Source organism: Physeter macrocephalus, chromosome 7, assembly GCF_002837175.3.
Source record: "Physeter macrocephalus isolate SW-GA chromosome 7, ASM283717v5, whole genome shotgun sequence".
Classification (NCBI taxonomy): domain Eukaryota; kingdom Metazoa; phylum Chordata; class Mammalia; order Artiodactyla; family Physeteridae; genus Physeter; species Physeter macrocephalus.
Genome location: NC_041220.1, coordinates 34,707,606 through 34,728,325, shown reverse-complemented (window position 1 = coordinate 34,728,325; position 20,720 = coordinate 34,707,606). Strand labels below are relative to the sequence as shown.

Sequence of the window (20,720 nt, the reverse complement as noted above, 5' to 3'; positions counted from 1 at the left end):
GGAAGGAAGGAAAAAAGAAAGAAAAGAAAAGAAAAGAAAAGAAAAGAAAAAAGTAACAAACTTGCAGGATAGCAGGTCCCAGGGAGAAGCTGACCTTTGGGAAGCTCTGGCCCGGCCGGGGACTCGGCCACGTGGGCTGGGACAGTTCACCCAGATGCTGCCTCCTGCTCCAGGGAAAAACGAGTGTTTTGGGCAGAGGGTGGCCTGTGTGCGCGCGGGGTTTGAGCGGAGCGTGCATGAGTGTGCGTGTGCGCGCGCGTGTGCGCAGGAGAGGGTGTCGGGGAGGCTGCCGCAGAGGCTCCTTTGTGGAGCCACTTGCCGGTTCAGAGCCAGCTTGGCGCCTCCCCTGGCTGGTTCCACCAGGACACCCAGCTCTTCTTCACAGTCCGTACATCTCTGTCCCCCGCCGCCGCCCCTACTTTCCCCGGTGGCCGCCCCGCTCCAGCCTTCAGGTGCTGGCAGCCGCCTGCCGGGTGGCGGCTGCCAGGCCCCCGGGGCCCCGCGCAGGTGAAGGTGAGCGCCGCAGCGCCGATGTTGGCGCTCAATGGTGGGAGGGAGGAAGGGCCGAGCTGGAAAGGGCGTGCTGCCCTTTGCAGCTGGCGCCGGGAGCAGCCTGGTCTGCAGCATTGTTACCTGAGGCAGCGGCCGCGCCCCGCCCCGCGCCTTTTATATATAACTGAAAGGTTTCTGTTACCATCATCATTGAGAAGAAGGAAGGAAGGAAGGAAGGAAGGAAGGAAGGAAGGAAGGAAGGAAGGAAGGAAGGAAAAAAGAAAGAAAAGAAAAGAAAAGAAAAGAAAAGAAAAAAGTAACAAACTTGCAGGATAGCAGGTCCCAGGGAGAAGCTGACCTTTGGGAAGCTCTGGCCCGGCCGGGGACTCGGCCACGTGGGCTGGGACAGTTCACCCAGATGCTGCCTCCTGCTCCAGGGAAAAACGAGTGTTTTGGGCAGAGGGTGGCCTGTGTGCGCGCGGGGTTTGAGCGGAGCGTGCATGAGTGTGCGTGTGCGCGCGCGTGTGCGCAGGAGAGGGTGTCGGGGAGGCTGCCGCAGAGGCTCCTTTGTGGAGCCACTTGCCGGTTCAGAGCCAGCTTGGCGCCTCCCCTGGCTGGTTCCACCAGGACACCCAGCTCTTCTTCACAGTCCGTACATCTCTGTCCCCCGCCGCCGCCCCTACTTTCCCCGGTGGCCGCCCCGCTCCAGCCTTCAGGTGCTGGCAGCCGCCTGCCGGGTGGCGGCTGCCAGGCCCCCGGGGCCCCGCGCAGGTGAAGGTGAGCGCCGCAGCGCCGATGTTGGCGCTCAATGGTGGGAGGGAGGAAGGGCCGAGCTGGAAAGGGCGTGCTGCCCTTTGCAGCTGGCGCCGGGAGCAGCCTGGTCTGCAGCATTGTTACCTGAGGCAGCGGCCGCGCCCCGCCCCGCGCCGCCCTGCCCCCTCGCGGCCCCGAGCAGCCCGGGCTGCAGTGGCCCGGGAGGAGGCGACGGCGCAGGGAGACCGCGGGCGGCGGGGAAAGGGGAGCGCGCGCTGGGAGCGCCGGCCGCGGGTGAGTGAGTCGCGCGGCCCAGGCAGGGCGGTCGCTGCTCGGGGGCACCCGGGAACCGAGACTCCTCGGCTCCGGAGGGCCGGGGGCGGGGATCCGTCAGGACCGAGGGCTGTGGCACTGAATCTCGGCTGCCTTAGAGCCTCACCGGGAAGGCTGGGGAGGTTTGAGCTCCCCCGACTTTGGCGGCTGCACTCCCCGGGCTGCAGAGGACAGCTATCCGTCCTTTGAGGGGAAGACGCGCGCGTCTGGACCAGCTAGGTACCGGGCCTCCTCCGGGTTAAACCTGGGCCGGCTGATTTAGCTTTAGCTGCCAGGACTTTTGGCTAAACTGAGCTCCCAGTTGATCCCCGCCCGTCCAAGAGCGCGCAACTGGGGGCGCCCGCGCCGGGTCCCTGGCCAGAGGGGGAGCCACGACTTGCCCCTCCTAACTGTGGTGCGGGGCTGGCCAGGACCGCGTCCGGGTGATACGGACCGAGGACAAGGCGGTACTCGCTCTGGCACGTTCGCTCTGCCCGTGCGAAGTTCAGCTTAGAAGTTGAGCCCTGCGCTTGTGGAAGTTTAGGGAGGAAGTGGGTGGGCTGGCGGGTCACCTCCAGCCTCTTCGGTGCCCCAGCTCGGGGACACCGGGCTCTCGGTTTAATGCTCCGACCAAACACCAGGAGTCTCCCCTCTGTGTTTTTCTCGCCGGCTCTTCCCTGTTCCTTTTGGCTGCTCCGCACTGCGGCCGTGAGGCTCTCTCCCCCGGCGCTCGGGACCCGGACCCCAGACGAGGAGAGGTGTCGCCGCGGAGGTTCGAGGAGGGGTAGGAGCCCGCAAACTGGGAGATCCCACTTTCGCTTCAATCACAGTGACACCTTCCCTAGTGAGCCCCCCACTCCGCTCGGAGGAGCCAGGCTCGGCAGCCCCCGCGAAGGGGGCGGGGCCTCGGGGATCCGCGGGGGAGGCGGGGGCCCTCGAGGCGAGGGGCGGGGCCGGCGATCCTTGCGGGGCTCCGGGAGGGGCGAGCTAGTGCGGCTGCCGCTCCACTAGCTTCTGCCTGAAGACGCGCGCGCGCCCGGTGCCCGCGGGAGGTAGAGGGTCCCGCCGTTCCTCGGCGTCCGCCCCGTGGACCCGCGTGTCCTCGCGCGGCGGGCGGCGGCCCCTCCCGGCGCGCGCCTCTGCCCCGCCGCAGAGCCTGCGCGGCGCGTGTGGGCGTCTGTCTGGGCCGCGCACCGGCGCCCGCTCTCTCACTCCTTCCGCAGCCGCCCAGATAAGGACGCGCTGGGGCTGGCGGCCCGCGGACTCCCCGGGGACTCGGACGGACGCGGCGCCCTCCGAGCCTTTCGCGCGGCCGAGCCGGTGGCGCTTTGGTGAGTGGCTGGGGCGGGACGCGGGCCGAGGGTTGGGGGCGTAAGGACGCGGTGGACCGCCCGCCACTGCAGAGACCTAGGGAACTGTTGGGCGTCCAGACTCTGCGAAAGAAATCGGGCCCCCGGTGTCCCCCACGCCGAGTTTCTTCAGGACCCAGGAGTCCGTTTTCAAACAGCTGTTTGCACAGAAACTGCGCCTGCTGTTCGGCCGTCTGTGACCCCCTCTCGTCTCTTGACCCACACTTGTCTGTCTTCCTGGAGTGAGTCGCGAGCGCTTCCTTTCCTCTCTCTAGAGCATCCTTTGGCGCCCGTTTGCTTTGTTTGGGGACATTGAGAGAAGCTGAAAATGCACATTCAGAAACAGGCGTTTTTTCCTCCGCTCCCAGGGTGTTGCGCTCGGGGGCATCTCTGGACTGTTTATATTTTGCGGCGGCAGATTAAACGCGCGGACTGGAAACATCTTGGGTTCTTCCACTGCTGGCGAGAGTGCCAAGGTGAAGAGTTGGATGTTGCCAGCTCTGGTTCGACTGTGGGGTTTGACGTGCTGTGTTCAATAATCCAGAAAGGTTTTGAAAGATAGGTGGTGGGGGAGGAGCCTGTTCCCAGTGAGTTGGTGGAGAGCAAAAACTCCATATTTTAAAATGGCCTGTCCCATCCGCACCCTCTCTTCTCCCCCCAATAAAATAGGGCCGTGTGTTCCTCTGCCTCTCCTCCGCACCCGGCTTGCTCTAAACCCCGTTTGTCATCAGAAGGGTGTGGGCCAGCCTTTCCTGATCCCACCTCAGTTGTGACACATGTCAGGAATCAAGGGGAAAGGTTTTTCTGGGGTGGCGTTTACTTCTGATTATTGTTGACCTAGGGGGTGAGTGACCAGCTGAGCAACAAGGCCCCACTAACCGTTTTCCAGGAGTGCTCTGAGCCCTAAACTGGCTTTCAGAAACATGTTTTCCTCCTAAATACACTGTGAAATGAAGCATACTTACCCTTTTCTTCCCTCCCGCCCACTCCCTTGAAGAGAATAGAGCTTCAACGATGTTTCTGACACCAAGAACAAAGTAATGCTGGCTATTTAGGCAAGAGAGTTTAGGAGGGGCCACAGGGCTTCTTTGAAGACCCTTATTCTCCTTCTCATTCTAAGACTTTTTGCTTGCTGATCAGCTAAAGGCTAGGTACATGGTCACAGCATCCCCTTATTAAAAGTCCACACAGTTGGGAGATGCTCAAGCTGAGCTAGGAGGCTCCCCAGGAGGGGCCTTCACTGGGACTTACCCCCAATGGGTCATGACTAGCACCCAGGGGACTCAAAGAGAAGTTCTCATCTTCAGAGACTTAGACTGTGACAGCTGTACAGTTTACTCAGGGCTGGGCATTTGTCAACCTTAGCAGCCATCCCCCCCCCCCCCCCCCCCCCCCCCGCTGCTGAGGTCCCCAACCTGTAGGTGAGATGTTAAATACAGGCCTGTCTCTGTTTGCCCTGGGGAGATTGATGGGACACTTGACATTTTCCAGATACAGCCTAAGGCTAATTCCATTGTCCTTGCCGGCAGCTGCCCGCTGTGCGAAACAGCCATCTTTGGGGCTGCTGCATCACCTATGTTCTCCTAGCATATTTGGAGAGTGTGCGTTTGCATCTTTACTGCGGACAGTGCCACAGTAAGTCGAATATTCTTTGTGTATCCTCTGTTTTAATATCTCGTGAGACTGTGGAAAGGGTTAGAATGTGTGTCTGCACTCTCTTTTTCCTGCCATCTCTTTGACATTGGAAATCCTGGCCCAAGGGGGAAACCCTATCAAAGCCCTATTGAGGCTTGTAGTGAAAGCATTAGCATCTTAGCTAATCATTGCTGGAGAACTCATTCATTAGAAGCTGTTGGGGGCCTAGGATCCTTGTATGTTACCCTGGGAAAAAATTAGCCAGACAACATACCAGGAACAATGTTGTAAATTTTCTTTTGTTCCTTTAACTTTCTAAAATAACATTCTTTCTCAAGACGTGACAGTGGTTAGAATCCTGCTGATGCATAGCTAACGTGTGTCGCTTTTTACTTTGACAAGCTTTAATCTGGTACTTCCTCTGCAAAACAGACTATACTCAAAAGGACTCACATGCTTTGGGGCTTTGGTATTAGAAGACAGTGTTGCACGACCTCGGAGGGCATAGTCTTTTTCACTCTTTATTAGTATCTCTACATTTGCTCTGTGAGGTTTAATGGCACAGCTGTGCATATACTAACGCAGCACTGGATGAGTTATTGCTTTCTAGGATGGACACTTTTTTAGCTTATCACCATTCTTAACAGGGATAATCTATAAACAAGTCAGCATATCTGGAATTGGAGGTGAATTGGAGGATTAGCAATTCTTCTATACATGAGATATTTCATGTACAGAAGTATTTTAAAATATGTAAGGATAAACTGTCAAGATTACCTGTACAGTCTTGAGAAGAGAAGAGTTCAGATATAACTATAAACTGTAATTGACAGTGAGTCATTTGCTTTAGGGATGCCTAAAGCATGAAAACAGCCTAGTTATGCCCCTAATGATAATTATGAAAACTCCTTTTAAAAGCTAGTTGCATCTCAAGTGAGCTGTAAGTTGGCTTGGATAAATATTTTCAGTTTTACTTTCTAAAAAATTATCCCATGATAACACTGCACAGGGCTACCCTGGTGGCGCAGTGGTTGAGAGTCCGCCTGCCGATGCAGGGGACACGGGTTCGTGCCCCGGTCCGGGAAGATCCCACGTGCCGCGGAGCGGCTGGGCCCGTGAGCCATGGCCGCTGAGCCTGCGCGTCCGGAGCCTGTGCTCCGCAACGGGAGAGGCCCCAACAGTGAGAGGCCGTGAGCCATGGCCGCTGAGCCTGCGCGTCCGGAGCCTGTGCTCCGCAACGGGAGAGGCCACAGCAGTGAAGAGGCCCGCGTACGGCAAAAACAAACAAACAAACAAACAAAAAAAAACACTGCACAACACTGTGAATGTACTTAATGCCACTGATGTACACTTAAAAGTGGTTAAAATGCTAAAAAAAAAAAAAATTATCCAGTAAGTAGTTGGAAATGCTATTTTCTACCCGTACTTAATTTTCAGAACTTAAATATTTAAATGTTTCATAAAAACATGTGTTCTTGTAATGTAGAGATAACTTAATATACAATCACTGAGTATTGAAAAGGGACAGAGCTCACAAACCTAGTAACTTAGAAAGCAGAGAATGGAAATATTAAAGGTATGTTTCTAGTAGCCAAGGGTAACCTAGTGTTTTACCTATAAGCCCAATACGTATTTTAAAGCAAATGTAGTGCCTGTGAAAATAAAGAGAAATCGTATGTACCTGCGACACCAGTTGTTGTGAATAATGGCTAACTATGTACCATCTTGGTAAGGACGTACACGTATGAGCTCATTTATTCTCATACAAACCAATGGAATGGTATATGCTTATAGTATAGAGGAGGATGCTGAAACGTAGGTTAGATAACCTACCTCACCCCAGGTTGCACACCTAAAGAAGTAGCAGAACTGGAATCTGAGGAAAAGCAGCCTGTTTTTGGAGTCTCCCCTCTTACTCCCAAGGCAGTCTTGCCTTTTATGTATGATTCTGTGGAAAAGATTTAATAATATTTGAATTAGTGGTATCAGACCATTCACGCCTGTAGAATTCTGCATTGCTTGATGAAGATGTGTAACTGTGAGCTTTGAACAGTAATGCTGTAGAAAGATAATTCCTCTCAGGAGTCCAGTCTAAAAAGCCCCTCCGCGTGACCCTTTATGACCTAGACGAAACGGCCCCCTTTTCACACACCCAAATAGTTGGGGTGCTCATTCCCCAAGCCTACACGGGGCCCCGTCTTCTACATCTCCATTTACCTGTCCTCACATCTGAAGAACTGTAGTTATTTTGACCCCTGTTTTCACATCAGGTCCACAACAAATGAACAAACACGAACATTTAAAGGTCAATAGAAACACAGGCCACCAAGATAAGTCAGTGACTTGAGTGGATAAGGGGTAGCCTTGTGGCAGGTGTGATTCGGGCAGCATCCCCTTGTGTGTGCGTGTCTCCTCTGCTGAGGGTGTCACAGAAGAAGCAGAAGAGGCACTGAGAAGTTCTGGTGGTTTCCAGAGAGTTAAGGTCCAGAGAGCTGAACCAGAACCCAAAACGATCGCATCGGAAGTGACTGTGGAGGTCAGTGCCAACCTCCTAATTTGACAAATGAGAAACTCCAAATCTAATGAGGCAAAATGCCCTTTCTAAAATTGTAAGCAGTAAAGCTTGATTTAGAGCTGGGACCTTTTATCTTCATGTCCGGCGTTCTTTTCTCTATTTGCGGGGCGGGGGCAGCATCACCAAGTGTAGGGAGAAGAGGATGGCACTGACTCCAGGGGAAGGTGTTTGGCCATTATTTTATCATCCCCGAATGCCCTGCCTATTATGTGCAAGGTGGAGGATGCCCTTTGACCCACTGATGGGTAGGGGACATGTCCGTACCGGAAAAAGGCAGAGTCACTAGGGCTGCAGCCATTTGGGTAATTTCCCCAGCGGTTGGGGATCCACTGCCCAAAGAAAACGAGCCAGTTAATGAACAAGTAGCTTGTTCAGAAAGTGAGCAGTACTTGCTGAACCTATTGCAGGTTCTTGGTAAATATGTGTTTTATTGATGAAGGGAAGGTTTCCAAGTTGGATTTATTGCTGCTGCTTTGGCAGCATTTCCAGGTAGTAAAATTTGGTTCACATTTAGAAAAGTATTAGTCCCTTTTAGTTCTCTTTTGGATGTGTGGCCCCTCATTGATTTTAATATCCAACTCCTCCGGAGGACTGGCCCTGGCCTCGGAAGGGAGTCGCTAGTATAGCCGTGTTTTCCTGCACTGATTTTAAAGTTGTTTTATCTTCACAGGTTTGGAAGATGACACACAACGCAGTTGCCTTTGCTCTGGCGTCAGACTAGCGGGCGGAAAAGTATGACACAAATTTGATGTCGGTGTCTGCTTCCCCAAGGTCAAGAAATTATCTCCTTAGAAGGCAACAGTACTATGCACGTTATGAATTGTGTCTCCTTGGTCAGTGATAAAGGAAATGGGAATACTGCCACGACAGCTGGATTCATGATTGGGCAAACGCCGCCACCACCACCTCCTCCTCTACCCCCTCCACCTCCACCATGCCCATACTCAGGGGAAGGGTTTCCTCCCTCTCCTCCCCCTCCCCCTCCACTGCCTGGGGGGCCTCCGGTCCCCCCTCCCCCACCAGGACTACCCCCAACCTCTCACCTGAACGGCTACAGCCACCTCGGTAAGAAAAAGCGGATAAGGAGCTTTTTTTGGAAGACCATTCCAGAGGAGCAAGTTCGTGGCAAAACCAACATCTGGACCTTGGCAGCCAGGCAGCAGCATCACTACCAAATTGATACAAAGAGCATCGAGGAGCTGTTTGGGCAGCAAGAAAATACCACCAAGTCTTCCCCTTCTGGGAGAGGAGGGCCTTTAAATTCGTCCTTCAGGGAGGGCAGAGAAGAGGTAAGAGTGGTCCACGGAGGGATGCCTCTCCCCACACTGCACTGTTTTGTGTTTGGGGACGTGTGTACATTTCAAAACCTGCTAGAATCACTGAGAAATAAGATAATGCAAGTGAACATGCTTTGGAAATGATGAGCTTGAGCTGAGTAGCAAAAAAGTGTGAGAGGCACGCGAGCCGTATCCTGGCAGACATCCCAGAGGATGGTGACCTCATGCGGGGAACATGCTATCTGGAGGCCTCGCTCCTGGCTTGCCGGCAGCGCCTTGCCTCCAGCACATCTGCCTGGTTTCCCCTGGTGGAGCAGTTCTGCTGAAGCCCAGTATTATGAGTCGCCATTGAAACAAAAACCTGAGCTCCTGAACTCAGTTACCTGAGATTAACTGGAGGTTTCTGAGACAACGTGCCTTTTATTAAATAACATCATTAAATAGTGTACATCCTTAGACTTTTTTTTTTTTTTTTTTGTGGTATGCGGGCCTTCCTCTGCTGTGGCCTCTCCCGTTGCGGAGCACAGGCTCCGGACGCGCAGGCTCAGCGGCCATGGCTCACGGACCCAGCTGCTCCGCGGCATGTGGGATCCTCCCAGACCGGGGCGCGAACCCGGTTCCCCTGCATCGGCAGGCGGACGCGCAACCACTGCGCCACCAGGGAAGCCCCCATCCTTAGACTTTTATCTTTATTTTTCCCTCCAGCTTTCTTTCCGCAAGTGTTGTGAGGTGGCCTTCGTTCTTCGGATCTCTGAATTAAGTGTTGGCCATTGTGGAACAGATTCCAGAGAACCAAAGCATAAAGCTATTTTCAGATAGACTTTCTGCAAAGCACATTTCCAGTGAACAGGAACTGTGTTACTTTGAGGAAACTATAAAGCTAGCAAGTTAGAACTTCCCTAGCGATCCAGTGGTTAAGACTTCGCCTTCCAATGCAAGGAGTGCGGGTTCGATCCCTGGTCGGGGAGCTAAGATCCCACGTGCCTTGTGGCCAAAAAACCAAAACAAAAAAAACAGAAGCAATATTGCAACAAATTCAATAAAGACTTTTAAAATGGTCCACATCGAAAAAATCTTTAAAAAAAAAGAAAATAAAGCTAGCAAGTTATAAGAAGGTAAGTGAAAGCATGGCTTCAGAGCTACAGGTCACCGAACATCATAGAAACTGAGTCAAAAATTACATTTCTAAGTACGCTCTGGCTAGAAACATGAAAGTAAATTAAGAAACCTCTATTTGCTAGAAGAAATCATTAGGAAACCGGGGTTAAAAGAAAAGAATGCTGTCCCCCCCACCAAAAAAAAAGGGGGGGGGGCAACAGAAATGCATCATTTTTTAATCTCTTGTAAAGGAGCAGAGAAAATAGGTCAAAGATAGAGCTGACTAGATAAGAGAGTGGGCAGGCAGGGCTCTGGAATGAAGTAGCAGCTCTCTGCATTATTGAATTCTTGAGCTGACAGTATTGACCTCTTTTCTCTGTCTGGCTCAGGAATTCACTTGGGGGCCCTTGAAGCTGGCGGTATGGTCCCCTGTTGAAATAGCCAAGAGTCCGTTTATTATAAAATGTGGAGAACCCTAGGACTAGAATTAGGTGTAAGCTGTGAGATGATTTGAGAGGAAGTCTTCAGGACATCCTTAGTGCCCTCCTGTGCTGAACCTGGCTTTCCCTGCTCTTTCCTTTATGCAAAGGCCTTTTATTTCTCAGGGCGTCCTTTCAGTCTCAGAAAGGGCAAGAAGTCATTTCCTTAGTACACTGGCCTCTGCCCCAGCTTCCAGCAGAGGCTCCTTGCTGGACAGTAGGTCATGCTCACCATTGTTTCCTAGCTCTACTTACTGGCCTTGAAGCATTTTAAAAGAAAGAGTGGATGGGTGCGTGGAGGCGGAGCTCATGTCTCAGGAAGGCCCCTGTCACACACAGAAGGGGGTCTGGCTGATCATGCTCCTGGGGAGGCAGCTGACCAGGTTAGAATGGGCAGTGTCCTTTATAAACTGGGGACATTTATTTGGCCAGTGATAGTTCAGGGGGCTGTGTGGAACTTGCTGCTTTATGTTAGTGACTTCAAGAGGGGTTAAGACCCACTGATGGTAGGAACCGGCAGGGTGTGTGGCATCTTTTCCCACCTATGGCAGAAGCAGAGACGTCCATTTCTTAGGCCAGATCTAAAATTCAGGTAAAAAGAATCTTTCTTTTTGCCCCTGTCCACCCTAGGTACATTTCTTTATTCTTTTTGTTTGTTTGTTTTTCTTTAACTTAAAAAAAAGAAAAAACCTGAAACTGAACAATTATTTTTTAAATGGTAGTAAAATATACATAACATAACATTCACCTTCTTAACGATTTGTAAGCGTACAGTTCAAGTGGCACAGAAACATCCACATTGTTGGAAGGCTGCCATCACTATCCATCCACAGAATCCTTTGCATCTCACAAAACTGAAGCGCTGTTCCCCATTCCCGGCCGTCCCCCCAGCCCCTGGAAGCCACCCTTCTACTTTCTGTCTCTATGAACCTGAGTACTCTAGGTACCTCACACAGTATCTGTCTTTTTTTTTTTTTTTTTAAAGGAACCATTTAAGAGTTTCAGAAGAGTTGTGGTTTTTTTTTTGGCCACGTGGCATGTGGGATCTTAGCTCCCTAACCAGGGATCGAACCCACACCCCCTGCATTGGAAGAGCAGAGTCTTAACCACTAGACTGTCAGGGAAGTCCCAGTATTTGTCTTTTTGTGACTGGACTGTTTTACTCAGCATAATGTCCTCAAGGTTCCTCCATGTTGTAGCATGTACCAGAATTTTAAGGCTGAATAATATTCCATTGTATGTATATACCACATTTTGTTTATCCAGTCATTTGTTGATGGCACTTGGGTTGCTTCCACCTTTTGGCTTTTGTGAATAATGCTGCTGTGAATGGTGGGTGTGCAGATATCTTTAACACATGTAGGTTCTAATCTGCGAGATAGCAGTCTAGAAAGAAAAATTAAATCGCCATGACTGTGTATCATAAGATAATCTAAGTCTTCAACTTCTCAGTACTCAGGTAGGTTAAGTAGTGTAGGTGGGTGGATTTAAGGGCAGATTAGATAATATTGTCACATCACAGAGGGTTACCCAGAATTAGTTTCCATTTTTCATGCTATCTCCAACACGGCTAGAAGTATTATATATACTTTTTTTTTTTTTTGGTAAAAGAATATAGTACATGCTGTTTTCTTCCCTCATTAGATTTTCTTTAAAGAAGTTACAACGCAGCAGAATGATAGTCTAACATGGACCAGTAATAAATCTTCCAATTCACTCTGTAGAAAGTGGAGTCCAGGGTTGAAACTCTGTGGACTGGAGAATACATACATAGCATGTTTGGCCGAGGGACCCATCCTGAGCCTGGAAACATGGCCTTCCCATCTGCTGCCACACAGCTCATAATTCTGAAGGCTCAAACATGCCACGGATCAGATTATGTTCCCTCGAAATGTAATAACCTCCTACAGAAATGGCCTGCCATTATGCGGTTGGCTCCGGCTTTAAAGGGCTTATAAAGCACTGCAGATAAGTTCCATTATACTACTAAGGAAGAAGTTACTGGGAGACAGGGAAGAGCTGGGTTTGGGAATGGCTGAATTTAGGGAGAACAACATCTAAAATAGTAAATTAGAACATGTAGGAAAGGGGGAAAAGGTTATGAAATACTATCTTTGTATCTTTGCTAGACAAAAATTAACTTGAAGAAGCTACAGATGTTACAATAATAAACTTTAGTAAAGTAATTAGAAATAACAAAGGGTATTACTGGGGATAATAATAAAGAGGTTCAACTCAAACTCCACCTTCTTTTCCGAGTTTGGTGATCTCACGTTTGAGAAACCCCCATTCATCTGTTAGCGCTGCTCTTCAGTCCCTCGGAGCTGGTTAGTTGGGGCTACCCTTGCCTCCCTACAGAGTCTGAAATGCTCTCAAGGCAAGGACAGCCCTAGCCATTTGGTATCCTCCAAAGAAAGTAAACTGAACTAACAGAACTGAACCAAGGGAGCAAAGGGGCTATCTTATAAGCTATCAGTATGGTAAGTCAAAATAGGGGTTCACAGAGAAAACACAGTAATATGAATAGTGTCTAAGGACATAATGTGAAACCTGGCAACTATAGTTGATAACACTGTATTCTGTAATTGAAATTTGCTAAAAGAGTAGAACTTAATTGTTCTCACCAAAAAATAAATAAATAAATAAATAAGTAAATATGTGAGGTGATGGAGGGAATGTATACAAGCATATGGTGTATACATATATCAAATCACCATGATGGGCACCTTAAATATCTTACAGTTTTATTTGTCAGTTATACCTCCATAAAACTGAAATTTAAAAAGGAAAAAGAAAATGCAAACATTGAAACACTTGAGGTCATTCACTATGGTGTCTGTGGTAATATTACAATTAGTGTTAGTTAATTATACCACATAAGAAATAATTAAAATTGCTTATTAGAAAAAGAGAGGACAGGAAAGAGGAAGGAAGGAAGATTGGTTTTTCTAAGTTTATGAAAAGTAATGTTATTCTCCCACACAGTAATTCAGGTATCAGTCATTCTTTGTCAACTTTTGTTATGGTCCCAGAATGTTCTGGAATTCTGAGACATGCTCAGTTGAGAACTAAAGACCTAGGTAGAGTATTTGAAAGGGAAAAAAAAGCTTCAACTGGACTATCATTTTTTTCCTCAGAGCTGGGGGAGGGACATTTCCCAATGAATAGCCAACCAAAAAATAAAAAAAGAATGAAAAACCATCAAAACCCAAAAGCTAAGTCTTCTATATTAGTGGATACAGGAAGATTTTTAAAATATTGCTTTTCAGATTTGACATAGGATTGAAATAACTACTGTTTAGTGTTACTTAAGTAGGTAAGGAAGCCTCCTTTGACAAACTGAAGCTAGAGTGATTTAAGAATTTCTCCTTCCACCTTAAGGACATTACGGTAAATGAAATAAACCGGTCACCAAAGGACAAATACTGTATGATTTCACTCATATGAAGTACCAGAGTAGTCAGATTCACCGAGGCAGAAAGTGGAATGGTGGCTGCCACGGGGTGGGGAGGGCAAGTGGGGGGTTAGTGTTTAATGGGGACAGCGTTTCAGTTTTTGCAAGATGAAGGGTTCTGGAGGCGGACGGTGGTGATGATTCCACAGCAGTGTGAATGTACCTATTGCCGCTGAACTGTACACTCAAAAACCGTTAAGATGGTAACTGTTGTGTGTATTTTACCACAACTAAAAAAAGAAAAGTTCCTTCTTCCTTTAACGAATATGGGAGGCAGATTTTGTGGTGGATGGGTGAGAGTGCAAAAATTGCAGAAGAAGAAAAGGAGGAGAGCTGATTTGGAGGTTTGAACAGGTGGGGCCGGGCGTGCAGCCATTCACCTGCTTCCCTGAGCGTGCAGCACTGCTGTTTCAGTGCCTCAGAGGGATCTGAACAGCCCCACCGCCTGGCAGCCTGTGGGGAGACTGTTACGAGAGCGGGTGCGACGTCTTTGCGGTGGATGAGCTGAGCACATCGCCTGACGTCTTTGCTCCCCTGTTCACCGGGGATGGCATAACTCTTGGGTGGGCCTTTAATGGGACAGGCCATGAGCTCTGTACGTGCTGAGTACACCCGCCTCAGCAGGCCTGCGGTGTCCAGAAGAGTAGATACGGATTGACTGAACTGGTGGGGAGGGAGGGGCCGGGTCAGTTCACCCCTGTTCCCAGGGTTGTTTGTCTCCGCCTGTGCAGTCCGCGAGGAGTGCGCTCCTGGGAGTGACTCAAAAGCACCTCTAGCCGCACACGCTTGGGCGTCTGAACTGCCGGCAAGCCTTTGGGAAGTAAGATAAGCTAATTTACACATGTAGTGATAACCCTCTTTAAAGGACTGTGTAATAACACCGCTTTAGAAGGCTGAGTGTGATGCCCTCTGAGAGGAGACTGCCCGTGCACTGGGCAGAGCTGAGGATGCCCGGAGAGAAGGGCACTGTCCCTGCAGTGTTATCAGCTGTCTCATTTTCCTGTGGTTTGGAGGAGGTGCTGGGCTTTGTTTTCCCCCTTACGCTGCTCAGCGATGGCCAGCCCAGGTTTTCCCTTAGGAGTATTGCTGGATTCCCTTAAATTAGTGACGAGTTTCCTCGCTGGTGACACAGCTGCTGCCCCAGGCGTGGTCCCCTGTGCTCCCCACAGCCTGAGCCGGCGGCCGTCTCAGCTGGTGAGAACGTGAGTCCTGGCCTTCGTCCCACAGATACAACTCTGGGGTCACCAGGGGCCTCGGCCAGGCCCCGTGGATGGCTCTCTGCAGATCTGCCCCCATTCCCAGAGAAGCATCCCAACGTGGATACTGGGCTGGTGGGGAACCTTCCCTACTTCTCTGTTTGCCTATATCCGCAGCAATATTGAAAGTCACAGGAACTAGAGTGAACAGGAACCAGAGAGACCCTGGGGCATTTCAGTTCAGTATTGCTTTGGGGCAGGTATAAAATGACATCTCTGAGGCTCAGTTTCCTTATCTGTCAAATAGGAACAATAACAGTAATTTCTCCACACTTTTCCAGCAATAATAGCTATGGATCTAGGCTGAGGATACACAGTCCCAGAGGGTTGAGGGGTGAAGAGGATGAGGGTGGGGCTTGGGTGTGGAGGGGGGGAGGGTGCTGCCGTCAAGGGTTAAATGTAGCAGGAGGTGGTAATTTAATGAAAAAATATAAAAAGTTTTTCCCCCCGTCCTGGAAAGAAGTGAGTGCAGAGAAAGCTCTTCGGATATATATATATAGCCAGATCAACGCACATGCTCCTACTTTTTAATTTGTGAATTATAATAAGCACATAGTTTCTGTCTTAAATTTAGATTCCTCTCTTTGGTAAAAGCTTTCCTCTTAAAGGATGTTAAGTTTGACAGGTTTTATTCTCACCCTTTCTTTCCCCTCTCCTCTCCCCTCCCTTTACACTGAACTTGAACTGTAATCCGTGGGTAGGATTCCAATAAGGAGTCTGTCCTTTTAGCTTGGGAGTTTAGTTTATGGCTGGCAGGTGATTGTGTTAACATGAAATAAACCCCTAGGACAGTAAATAATGTGATTGTTTAAGATTAGTCTTCAAAAGAAGGCAACCATACTCTTGTAAAAATTTAACCTTCTAGCCAGGAAGTCCCATTAACTTTGGTTAACAGACTTGCTGCCTCTTATAAACTTAGAAGCAGGCCCGGAGATCGGGAATTTAATCTGAAACCTGATTCTTTTTTGTTCACAGTGTATCACATACTTTTGGAAAGAAAGAGCCTTATAACAACATTCCTACTTAGCTCGTCTCCCTTTTCCAAAAAACAAATGGGGACAATTGCGGACTTTTAAGGTTATCTTTCTTCCGTGTATCCTGAATATTTACTTCCAAAGAAATGGCTTCTGTATTTAACAATACCCACCCCCGAAAAAAGATTCTGTCTAAATTTTAGTCTGATAAAACCCTTCCAAATTGTTACAGTAGTTCTCCCTTATCTGCGGGGGATACGTTCCAGGACCCCCAGAGGATGCCTGAAACCGTGGATAGTACCAAACCCTATATATACAGATGGTCCCATGATGGTTCAACTTAAGATTTTTCTCCTTTATGATGGTGTGAGAGCAATAGGCATACAGTAGAAGCCGTTCTTGGAATTTTGAGTTTTGATCTTACCCCGCTAGCCATTTGCGGTACAGCCCCTCTTGTGATGCTGGGCAATGGTGGTGCAGCAGCTCCCATCAGCCATGCGATCACAAGGGCAAACAATCGATACACTGACAGACATTCTGTTTTCCACTTTCAGTACAGTATCACGTTAATTACGTGAGATGTTCCACACTTTATTATAAAATAGGCTTTGTGTTAGATGATTTTGCCTAACTGTAGGCTAATGTAAAGGTTCTGAACACATTTAAAGTAGGCTGGGCTAAGCTGTGATGTTCGGTAGGTTAGGTGTATTAAATGCATTTTTCAGTATTTTCAATTTACGGTGGGTTTATCTGGACGTAAGTCGAGGAAGATCTGTACTGTGTTTTTTCCTACACATACGCAACTATGAGTTTAATTTATCAAGTTAGGCACAGTAAGAGATTAACAACAATAAGGAATAATAAAATAGACCAACTATAATGTCAGCGAACAAAAATGGATCAGCTGATCTAAGAAAGATGGAAATTTTTTTTTTTTTTTTTTTGCGGTACGCGGGCCTCTCACTGTTGTGGCCTCTCCCGTTGCAGAGCACAGGCTCCGGGCGCGCGGGCTCAGCGGCCATGGCTCACGGGCCCAGCCGCTCCGCGGCATGTGGGATCTTCCCGGACCGGGGCACGAACCCGTGTCCCCTGCATCGGCAGGCGGACTCTCAACCACTGCGCCACCAGGGAAGCCCAGACGGAAAATTTTATTCGAGCCAAATTGAGGATTATAACCCGGGAACAGACTCTCAGAAAGCTCTGAGAACTGTTCCGCCCATTAGAGGTCAAAGCACAGTTGTAGAAATTTTTGAGACAGAGGACTGTGCATTAAATGACGTATTATTGACAGTTTACACAGTCCAGATCTACCCGTACAAAGCGAATAGTGGGTCATAGGTCATGGTGGCCCCTTACAAGATTAAGAAGGAAGGTTATCTCCTAAGGAGTTATCTTGTTGATGCCAGGAGAATGTTGCTTTTTATGGTTGAGCAGGTATTTCTGCTGATGGGGAGGTTTGGTCGATGCATAAGGCAGATACGCAATGCACAGTAGAGGGGAAAGAGGAGGCCAAAGGGCAGAGAAAATTTTTTATGTTTACATTTTCCTTGATTTGCCTTAGAATACGAATTTTTATTTCATCAATAACAATGTACTATAATAAAAGTTATGTGAATGTGGTCTCTCTCTCAAAATATCTTGTACAAATTTAATGCCTTTTCCATTGTAACGAAGCACTTATCTCGCACTGTGGCTCTAACTTTTGCAGTTTAAGGTGCAACAGCAAAACTAGCAAGAATTTCTTTTTCCTTCTTCACAATTTCATGGATGGAAGATTCGTTCTTACCGTAGATCTTAGCGACCTCGGCATACGAGTTTTTTCTTTCCTTATTGAGAACTTTCACCTTTTCACTTAAAGGAAGCTCTCTACGGCCTCTCTTTGGCATATCTAAGTTGCCATCATCACTACTCCTGCGCTTTGGGGCCATTACTACATAAAATAAGGGTCACTTGAGAATAAGCACTGTGGTACCGTGACAATAACCCCATAACCAAGGTGGCTACTAAGTGACTAACGGGCAGGATACGCTGGACAAAGGGATGATTCACGTCCCGAGACGTGAGATTTCAGATTTCATTACTCTGCTCAGAACAGCACACAGCTTAAAACTTATTGTTTATTTCTGGAATTTTCCATTTAATATTTTCAGATTTCTGTTGACCTAGGGTGACTGAAACTGTGGGTAAGGGGAGACTACTGTAATTCTGAACAGCTTAAATCTATTGCAGCCAAAATCTGGGTTTGGATGGTACATTAGAATAGCCACCATATTTTATTAAATCAAAGATGATCCATATATTATAAGACATATCCTGATTCCAGAGATATTCATATGCCAAAAACCAAAAACAACGCATCTTAGACTTGGTAAAATACAGCACAAAAGTTTTCCTTTTTAAATTCTGAGTAAATAAAGTGTAGGACGCTTTCTTACCTCCTCCTAAAAGGGCTACTGGACATACATATTCTTTCCCAATGAAAATAAAATTTTTCTTTAGAAAAATATTAAGAATTTTATTGTTTCTGAAAATAACAGTGTTGGTCCTTTTACATCCCTGAATCAGGGTTGGGACTCACTCTGCAATAGCTTCAGAGTTCAAATCTCATATGATTCTTGCTATGCTAAGACATCTATTTCCAAGTTAGGGGTTTTAAATGTGGGCTATACTATTCTAAGAGGAAATTGAAAAATTTAGAAAATGTTAATATAATTTATTTTAAATTATACAATACTAAAATAGATCTGTATGGGAATTCCCTGCGGGCCAGTGGTTAAGACTCAGCGTTTTCACTGATGTAGGCCCAGATTCGATCCCTGGTCAGGGAACTAAGATCCTGCAAGCCGCATGGCTCAGCCAAAAATACCCAAAAAGATATATGTAATTATTACCATTAAGGAAATATAGATTGCAGAAAGTAAATTTGGGGAGATAATAGTATTTTGATATTCATAAAACTATATTAGGTGCATCAGTTAATCACCAGATTTACGTATTGGGAATTATACTTTAATTCCCTTATACATTATAAATTATACATTAAAATTGGTGTTGTATTTTGATAGGTTTTAATTCTCTTTCCTCCAACTCTTCTTAGTCATACTTTACTAATCTTACGTGTCTTTGTTTTTTTTCCAGATTACTATCTTGGATGCAAAACGGAGCATGAACATTGGGATATTTCTAAAGCAGTTTAAGAGGTAAGATTTTTGCACACATTTGAAACTTGAGTCACATCCTTGCTGTCAGCATCAGAGTCTGTGGTTGTGAGCCGAAACGCAGATTCTAACGAACGAGGGAAAGCCATCCCTCATACTTTCAAATTGTTTTTAGACACATGGCTTGAGGAGGCCCCAAGTGTGTGTCGCTTTCCGCTGTTTTCCTCCATAAAAACATAATCAGGTGGCTTGGAGTCCAGGGAGAATTACCTTGGGGCATCTGTCCACGCCTGACATGTCAGGGAATTTATAAATGCACCTGAGGTGTTGCTCCATGAGTGGAGGATGGATGGGTGAGTCAAACAGTGTTAAATTCATGTGTCCTCACGTGGAAAGGAGAGGGCTCTGGCTCCAGAAGTCCCACAGAACTGCTTTTCTTCTCCCAGAGAAGACACCCAGTGGTTGTTGCTACCTTCGCCCTCTCTGGGATGCCCAAGGGTGGTTTTCTGGGGAAAGGGGCCTCTGGTGTATCAGGATCCCTGCTTTCCCTGGCAGTGGGGCTCTTATGATCGCTGACACAAAACCACCCATCAGACGGGGAAGGAGGCGGATGGAAGGGAGGGTGGAGGGGGGTTGTTTTCATTTCCCCTGGCTTGTGTTTCTTTGGCACTCCAGCCAATGTGAAAGGGAATCTGATCATTGTCTTTTCAAGGTCTCCTCTGTCCATTGTGGAAGATATTCATCAAGGAAAGAGCGAGCATTATGGATCGGAGACATTACGCGAATTTCTTAAGCTTTTGCCAGAGTCAGAGGAGGTAAGGAATTTGGGGTGTGAGTTTTAGATGTTAGGAGTGATAATAAAAGCTTAATATTTTTAGGAATGTCAGAACTCACATGGGAAGGGCACTCTCCTACCCAGAGCCAGAGTTTTCTCGCCTACCAGTTAAAAGTTACCCTGTAGAAAGAGTACGGGTTATCGAGTTGGAGAACCTAGGTTTAAATTGGCGCTGTTCCCTTAATTGAGAAAGTTGGGCAAGTTTTCATAAGTCCTGTGAACTTTAGTTTCTTCACCTGTAAAATGAGGATAATGATGCTTACCTCACTGGATTGTTGATGATTCAGCCCTAGTTATGCATCTAACATGGTACTTGGCACATGGGAGCTCAGTAAATGTTAGTTCCCTTTTCTGTCATCTAAGGATGATCTTCGCCTAGGGTGTACCTGGGGTTGCTTCATAATACATATACTTTAAAAAAAAAAACACCACTTTTGAATAAAGATGCTCTAAAAACTGGAGAGATAGGTAAATTGTTAATAAATGTTGTCTATATAATTTATTAAAAGGTGGGGATTGCTATGATAGCAATATAGTACCACAATATAAATAAAGTATTGATTTTTTTTGGACTGAATTAACTGAATTTATGAATGATTAGGAGCTTGATAGCATAAAAAAGAGAAAAACAGTTTTGTAAAACCTTCCAAAATTGTGATACTGTCTATTTCTGAAGAAGTGACCCTTTAAACATTTCAGTAAGAAGTTACACGAATACATTTGCTTGTAAACATTTAAATAATACAGAGCCTTATAAAGTAAAAAGTGTAAGTTATCCTTTTACACATATTGCTGGCTCCTCCCTCCCCGATCTCTCTCCACTTCCTAGACATAATTTATGGAACTTGACTTTAGTGCCGTTAATAACAACAAGAGAAATGTATTTGTGCTTTTTCTTTTCCATCAGTGATAAACTCACAATGCCAAACTGAGGGTCTTTAGGGGTAACTGGATATTTACGTATTCTGAGCTGCTCTCTCCACCTCGGGTTTTCTGTTTGCAAATCAATTATAATTTACCAAAGCCAAGATTAAGTAATGGCATTTGTTAATGTTAGTAAAGGGTCTTAAAGA

General features: G+C 47.3%; 1 protein-coding gene across 1 annotated transcript in view; it reads left to right on the top strand.

The window, feature by feature from the left end:
* Positions 1–1,470: 1,470 nt before the first annotated feature.
* FHDC1 (FH2 domain containing 1) overlaps positions 1,471–20,720 on the top strand; it is a 44,544-nt gene continuing 25,294 nt past the window's right edge. Inside the window, exons 1-7 of the mRNA XM_028492551.2 lie at positions 1,471–2,401; positions 2,781–2,888; positions 3,275–3,382; positions 4,398–4,541; positions 7,787–8,405; positions 18,793–18,854; positions 19,525–19,627. Of these exons, the coding sequence (XP_028348352.1) occupies positions 7,923–8,405; positions 18,793–18,854; positions 19,525–19,627 (648 nt within the window). The 5' untranslated portion in view covers positions 1,471–2,401; positions 2,781–2,888; positions 3,275–3,382; positions 4,398–4,541; positions 7,787–7,922. The remainder of the gene's footprint in view (positions 2,402–2,780; positions 2,889–3,274; positions 3,383–4,397; positions 4,542–7,786; positions 8,406–18,792; positions 18,855–19,524; positions 19,628–20,720) is intronic.